Genomic DNA, 7337 nt, shown 5'->3' on the forward strand with positions numbered 1-7337 from the left:
CGTCTTTTTTACAAATACTCATGTAGATAGTTAAACAGTTGCTATCAGGACAATGAGATGACAACACCACGGGATAATTAGGAGAAGACGGAACCTCATAGCAACAATTGATCTCGTCACCTCTAGCTGTCCGCGTCGCAAGTCGTATGCTTATAGCGTCCATGATTACATGCAAATGGGCACCACGGCACCTGCGCCCATGCTATTTTCTTATTCGTAGGATGCCGCGATTTGTCGAGGGGGGGGGGTGAGGCGGTAGTTGGTTGATCGACTTTCTGGAAGCCTGGCCAGAGAAATGAAAGAAACTGAGGAGCGGTTCACTACGCCACGTGTTTGCCTTAAAATTCTGCATCCCTTCTGGCTCTTTTAATGTTGAGCACCATGTCCTTGAGTCGTCACCACGAGGATGACTACGTAGCTGCCTCGCTGGCTTTTAGGACATTCTGTGCATGTGCCAGGCAGGCCACTTGGGCGGCTAGTTTTATGAGAAATGCAAGAGTCTACAATCGGCGTACTGAAATACGTCGATTTCTCTACGTGGCCAAATAACTATGGGGAGGGTCACACCGTTTATCTCCTGTGTAGGGCCACAAAAACGAGGTGTGCTTTAGGTGTACAAGCGTACATCAGCTAGTAATGAAGGATAATGAAAGAGGGTTTGCGTGCTGCCCAATAGTTATGTCTTTGCACTCTTAAGCTCAAGATGAAGTGCCAGCGCCCTGTGGAGGTTTTATAATGACAGCGTGGTAAACCAATCTCTGCCAGTTTTCATCCTCGAAGAACGGTAAACTATGGAGGTATATCGCTTTGGTTTTTTTTACGGCTAAAGCTGGTAGAGCTCGGATGATCGCTCGCACGACGCAATGCAAGTGTTTGGTAAGACGATGTGATTGCCCACAATTGTAAAGAGGTGCATTGGATATAATACGCAGGTGCCCCAACAAAAATAACTTTGAAGACAAGAACGGCACTGAAAAAGGCGTAAAGATTGTGCTGACGAAGCGCATAGCCTTGGTTCTACCGTAGTTGATATCTAAATCTCGCGAGTGCATTCCAAGCACTGGTAAATGCTAGCGATGACTTGTAAAACAGCAGCATCGTAACTTAGTGGTGTCCTCGCGCCGGCATCAAACTGTGATTCATGCCAGAAACGAATTGCTACCGTTGGAAGCGTGGGGGAAACTTAGAAATATCCTATGCCGCTCTCAACTTGTGTTTCCGCGTCTCTTGCTGCCCGAAGGTACATGAATGCGCAAAAAATAACGTCGGTTTAATTTTCATTGAGCTGGTCTTCCGTAATTGAATTCAGTGCTTAATCCGAAAGCGGTGAGGCACCCAAGGAGTTGAAAAATTGACGAATAAATAAGAAAATAGTGAAAACCAATTGTTGTGGAAGAAGTGCTGAAATATTTGTGTGCGTTGATTGACGACTTGGATGACCGAGGGGAAGGCACATGGTGTATGTTTTGATCGTAAATAAGGTGATGTGTAGCAAGTTGTCAGCGCGGAGAAAAAAAAAACCATATAAACACGAATAGAAAGAAAAATAAAACCAGAAAAGCGCAAGGAGCACTTTGTTCGGAGCATGAAGAAAAAAAGAACGTAAAAGGAAAACGAGAAGAGAGGGCCCGCCGGGGGGAAGCGAGGGATCGATATATTTTCGCGGCCGCCTCATTTCCGCACGCAACGCGGGGCGCGACCCTCGGCGCCACTCGGGAAAAAGCCGGTGGAGACGAGAGGGCGAGCGGCGCCCCACGTTGAGCAAAGGAGGCGGGGAAAAAGAAGCAAGCTTTATTTCGCCATCTATTTGTCCTCTTTCTCTCCCGCGCAGCAGGGAGGAAAAGACGACTGCATGCACTGGTGTCGCTAGTGCCGTAGGTGTTACGGCTGACTTACAGCGCTAACTTTCTGTGAATGCAGAGCGATCAGTGTGAATTTAAGGATAGGAATGCACGTGCTGCATTCTTAGGGTTCGTGGCACTGATGAAACTTGTTTTTGTTCTTTGTGGCGCGTCACCCGTCTTGCTGCTAGTTTTCTGCTTGGTGCTACAATTTTTTTCTCCAATTTTATAAAGGCTCCATTCTAAGAACCGACTCAAGCTATATAGAGTAAGTTGAGCCTTCAAGACGATGTAATCTAGAGCCTCCTCAGTGCATAAAAAGTACCATGTGCTGACCAGTGGAAACTGCAGTTCTAGAAGGTCGATGAATTTTCAGGAAATTGCTGTTTTGCGAAGGGCACACAACATTTTTGTTCACTAGCTGCGATAAACATCAATGAACGATGAATAGCTAACCACGCGGAAATCATAGTTTGATCGATCGATTGCGGTTGCGGACGTCTGGAAGGTCCGAATCTGCCGGTTAGGAATATTAACAGAAGCTCTAAGTACAAAGTCTTCTTCGCATGCCTCACATGAGCAAACCCATGAACGGGCACTCCCACAGCCCTGCCTGAAGCAAAAGGTCACTGATTGCGCAGTTAAGAGAGGGCCAATCCGCTGTTCTTACTTCCTATATATCACATGTGTAAAGTGGAACACATTGGTAACTGACTGGCAATACATTTGAGAGACAAGTTTCGCGCAGAAACACAGAACGAAGAAGGAAGGACGGGACAAACGCTAACTGGCAAGTGGTGCTTTTATTCCGGAAATATACTTAATGACATTAACGCGTGTTCCTAGCCACACAGAGAGCGAAAATGCCTGTGATTGCGCAGAAGAAAATGCGGATCAGCGGCAGAACCAAAAAGCGCAAAGAACGCTGAATAATTACAGGAGCAAAAGCGATAACCCTTCCGACCTTTCTCCCTCCAAGAAAAACAAAACCGTTTCCGACCTTCAAACGCCAATAAAGAAAAGACATTTCCTAGAACTGGCAACAAAATTTCAATTTGAGGAACGAACTTACCGCTAACACACGTGCCCCTTTGTGACTTATGAATGAAACGGTTTTAAATCTCCTCAGGTAAAGTATATTTGGAGCATATGAGAACTTTTGTGTTTTTGTGTACAGAGGACGCCATTTACAGGCTTTGCGGGTCGGAAGCGGCAGCTTATCATTAAGTATAGTAACTTAATCTGCGTGCTTTCGTAGTCAATTGTTGAGGCAACGGCCTCACTGCCCTATACATGCAAACGCACAGCTTACAAGATTTCGTACACCGCTTTCATTGCGCAGTCACGGGAATTAGTGGCATGCTTCGTGTTAAAGCAGTTTTGTCACCTCCACTCAGCTGGAAAGTGCGCAAAAGCTTGACACCTTGCTTCGGTCTGTGAAGGCCACATCCACGCCGAAAAGTGTAGGAGGAAATTTCTGCGTGGATGTGACTTGCACGCAGTAGGTTCGCATCAGCCCCTGAATAGGATGACTAACTACAGGCAGGGGATAAACTTCCGAGCCTCCACGATCTTTTCGAACTGTGTCCCGATTCGCCAGTTTGTACACGGTGAAATGCTTGCTCGTCTTGCATCGCCAAGTGGCGATGCAAGTGGCGATGCCAAGTGGCGATGCTCTTAAACGAGACGCAGGGCAAACGCTCCGTTGTGGTTCATGCTTTAGCCTCAGTGCCCGAGAAGGCCAGTTGTCCTTGTCGAATATTCCTTTTGTTTGGTGAGTCATTATTTTTCTGTGTTTTAAACATTTCGGTCATGTAGGGACTTCTATTAGCATCACCTCACTGTGTGCTGAAATAACGCTGGATGAACCTTAATATAATGTAGTAAAATTTATTGCACCTAAAACTGGAAAACAGCATGTCGAAGATATTCAAAATTTTGAAGACATCGCCATGGGTATCTTTAATTACGACGCATTACCGCAATGTATGGAAATTTCAACCTCTTCCAGTTCTCCTAGTAATTAAAAGAGATATCAAGAAAATTTGGCCGCGGAGTAGCCTATCAAACTCATCTTTATAACCGGAGTCATCTGTAGATTAGTTAGCTGTTCAAAGTTCGGTTTTGTCTTGAAGAATACGCCTTTTACAGCAAGATAAAATGGCGAATTGCAATGATTTAATCTTGCTACAACCTTCATCCAATCCATTAGCTTCTCGTTTTCTCGTATTCATGCTGAAAGGATATGCTAGGATAAAGGTTATGGCGCTCGGCTGCTGACCCGAAATACCCGCGTTTTATCCCGGGCGCGGCGGTCGAATTTCGATGGAGGCGACGTTCTAGAAGCCCGTGCACTTAGGGGTGTATTGTACGTTAAAGAACCCCAGGTGGTCAAAACATAAGAAGCCCTTTACTACGGCGTCTCTCATAGCCTGAGCCGCTTTGGTACGTTAAACCGTCATAAACAAAACAAAACCTAAAAATAACAGAAACAACAGGCTAAAATAGCGGTTCGTATCGCATGCAGCCTTAAGTGTATATGTCCTATTTTTCTTCCCATGATTTCTTTCCACACTGTATGCAGGTGTATTCAAGGGCAGTACTCATAAGACGCTTCTCAACACGCGGTGAAGATATCTAATTCTTCTATTCTTAATATTCTTAATATTCTTAATATTCTTAATATTCTTCTATTCTATTCTTCCATGATCACTAGAGAGTGATTACTAGAGAGTGATCATAAAACATAGAAAAACCTTTGATGAAATGAAAGCCTTTTTGAAAACTGGTTGGGCAAGAAATAATCGTTGTGACTTTAAACATTTTGGACAGTATACCTATGAAGCTAACAAAGTGTGCAACGGAAGAATGTTGATAATGCTGATTTTTTCAACAAAATACATAAATATAGCCTTTATTTCGAATGTCGTATGCCTGAGTCGAGGCTCACGACGTGTTTCATATGTGGTGCACTTAAAAGATGCTCCGTGCCTACCACTGAGGAAAACCACGGAACATATACAAAAAGACGAGGCCTTAAGTTTGCCGACTCCTCTGACATCAATCAAATGTTATGTATTCTGACGAACGCCTAGCGCAGCTTTTCTAATGAAAATAAAACAGGTGAAGTTTTCCCTCTGCTTGCCAATCACCACGGATATAATGACTTCCGACCAGCTTTTACGAGGTTGGTCAACAGATTGTAAAGAAGGGGTTTAAGTGATTCATTCTTCAAGGCCTTGGTAAACCAATGTGCATAAAGCGTTCTATACCCAGTGCGTCGGCAAAAAGTGGTTAGGTAACAATATTTCAAGGTAATCTGTTGTTGTGCTTTCAGTTAAAACAGCATAGTGAAGTGGTAATATACTATGTGAGCATAGCTTGTAAAAGTTATTTTAACGCACGTCTATCCCTCCTACGTCATGGTTCAGAAAATTTAACGGTTATTCTTTTCCAAAAAAAGCTTCGTGACAGCGTTCTGTTTCTCTGTTTCCGCAGAAGGCAAAAGTTTTTTTTGGTGAGAGCTGATCACTTTCCAATGATCCCAAAGGTTATAATGCTTGGATAAGGTTTTACATTGCATTATATAGCAAAAAAGTTAACTCGATGCCATATATACAAGAGCCACCAGAGAGTGAGGCAATTCTACACTGAAGGCACCTACTGATGTGAAAATTTGCTTTAAACATCACATGCTTTTCCATATATTTAAGTCAACTTTCGTCAACTTTGGCAGCTTAAAGCGCCCGCAAGAGCTTTTTCTGTATGAGCGACTCATACTGCTCTTCCTTTAAATGCGCCAATTAGCAATACGAAGAGGCTACAATACTAGCCGTTACTTAAGGGGCATTGCTAAATCCTGCATCTGAAGTAACAGACTTAGAATGCATTCGACTACTTTCCTTCACCACCTACCTCTCGCTCAAGAGCGAGCCCTGGAACTTCAAAGAATTTTAACTACAGGTGCGGTCTGCATGTCAATATATGAAGGATGCTTTCCCTTTCAACAAAACATTTTTGCTTGGTAAAGTTTGCTTTGAGAAAAGAACAGGTACAAGCCTTAATAATAAATCCTATCTGCATGCTCCTGGGGATTGCCAGTCATCCTGCATTTAATCGTGCACTGCCAGCAAACTGCTAAACTTCATTTCGTAGAAGTGTTTTATTTGAGAGTGCTATTGTGAACACTTGTATTCAGCGGACTGCAAGATCGCCTGCATGAGAATATTATCTGAAAGCCTGAAAAAGTGCTTTATTTGCATGATCGGCCAAGCAAAAGAAATTTTTACACCATTGACCAGAGCATACGTGCACTCACGTTCCGGATCCGAATTATTCTTTGGCTTTCTGGTTAGCAACCTGTGAAATCGAGAGACCTTCTATAATGCGCGTATGATGTGCGGAGCCTACATTGCGCTTTCATAGAAAATCGCTGGGAGCTAGAAAATTGTAGCAAAGTAACAATGCAATGATATTTAACACTTGAAAGCAATTTTTCTCTCCACAATTCTTGTAAGTCTACTGATAAATGCTGTAACCTTGATAATTGGCTCACGTCTTCCTCTAAGAATATAAACTTTATGATGCTTGCATGCGAAGAACTCACCTCGCAACGAGAACAGCACAAGAAGGAAGACCAGAGCACGTTGTCCGGGCTTCATTGCCGAAAGACTGTCTGAGGCAGCCCGGCTGTTCCCCCACGAAGTGGAAGAACAGGCTCAAGGTGCTATCGGCTCCCGAGGGTCCCACTGGACACAGTGCGTGCCATCATGTGAGAAGAAAATAAAGTGGCCACTGGATATTACACCACATGTGTTAGGCGTATTCCTGTTCCCACGGGATGCCCATTCAGCGAATCACACACGAATACTTCGGCAGCGAAGAAGAGCGCGGCGACCCCAGTTCTTTCGCCGCAGCATCGACAGAGCACGACGCGGTGTCTCATGGCCCCAGCCACTGGTCTGTCGCCGAGAGGAGAGAACAAACTGGGAGACGCATCTTCGACCACACTGTGGTGTTCAGTCGCGCTCGCCAGTCGATCGCAGCGTCTTTTGAGACCCTGTCCGAGGCCACGTGTCCCAGTGGGTGGGCCGTGACGTCAGCGCGGAGCATCCGAGAGCTGCTGCCACCTACTGGGCGGCAACCGAGAATGCACTCGGAGGCACTCGCGGGATCCGGCTCCCACGCGCACAGCCTCGGGGTCTCTACTCCCTTGCGCCGCTCAATAGGGAACCCTTTGGTGACCCGCAAACCTAGTTGGGAGCAGCGCAGAGGCACTGCGCGCCCTCCGTGAAACCCAATTTCTAGCCTATGTCGCGCATATCAGTCGATCTTAGGCATCTCATTATCATTTGCAAGTTAGGTGGCGTCTACTGTGTGTATCTACTTCCACTCAAACAACTCATTCAGCGTAGGCGACCTTTTCCCTCGACCGTTTTTGAAGCGAAGTGATGAATTTCTGAACTACGATGTGAAGTTACATGTCTTCAAAGCCAT

At 45.0% G+C, this 7337-nt stretch overlaps 1 protein-coding gene across 1 annotated transcript in view; it reads right to left on the bottom strand.

Moving 5' to 3' along the window:
• The window catches only part of LOC144093942 (uncharacterized), a 57234-nt gene extending 50367 nt beyond the window's left edge, over window positions 1-6867 (bottom strand). The window contains exon 1 of the mRNA XM_077627705.1: window positions 6448-6867. Within this exon, the coding sequence (XP_077483831.1) occupies window positions 6448-6502 (55 nt within the window). The 5' untranslated portion in view covers window positions 6503-6867. The remainder of the gene's footprint in view (window positions 1-6447) is intronic.
• Window positions 6868-7337: the final 470 nt, after the last annotated feature.

The sequence above is a fragment of the Amblyomma americanum genome, chromosome 6, assembly GCF_052857255.1.
Source record: "Amblyomma americanum isolate KBUSLIRL-KWMA chromosome 6, ASM5285725v1, whole genome shotgun sequence".
Taxonomy (NCBI): Eukaryota; Metazoa; Arthropoda; class Arachnida; order Ixodida; family Ixodidae; genus Amblyomma; species Amblyomma americanum.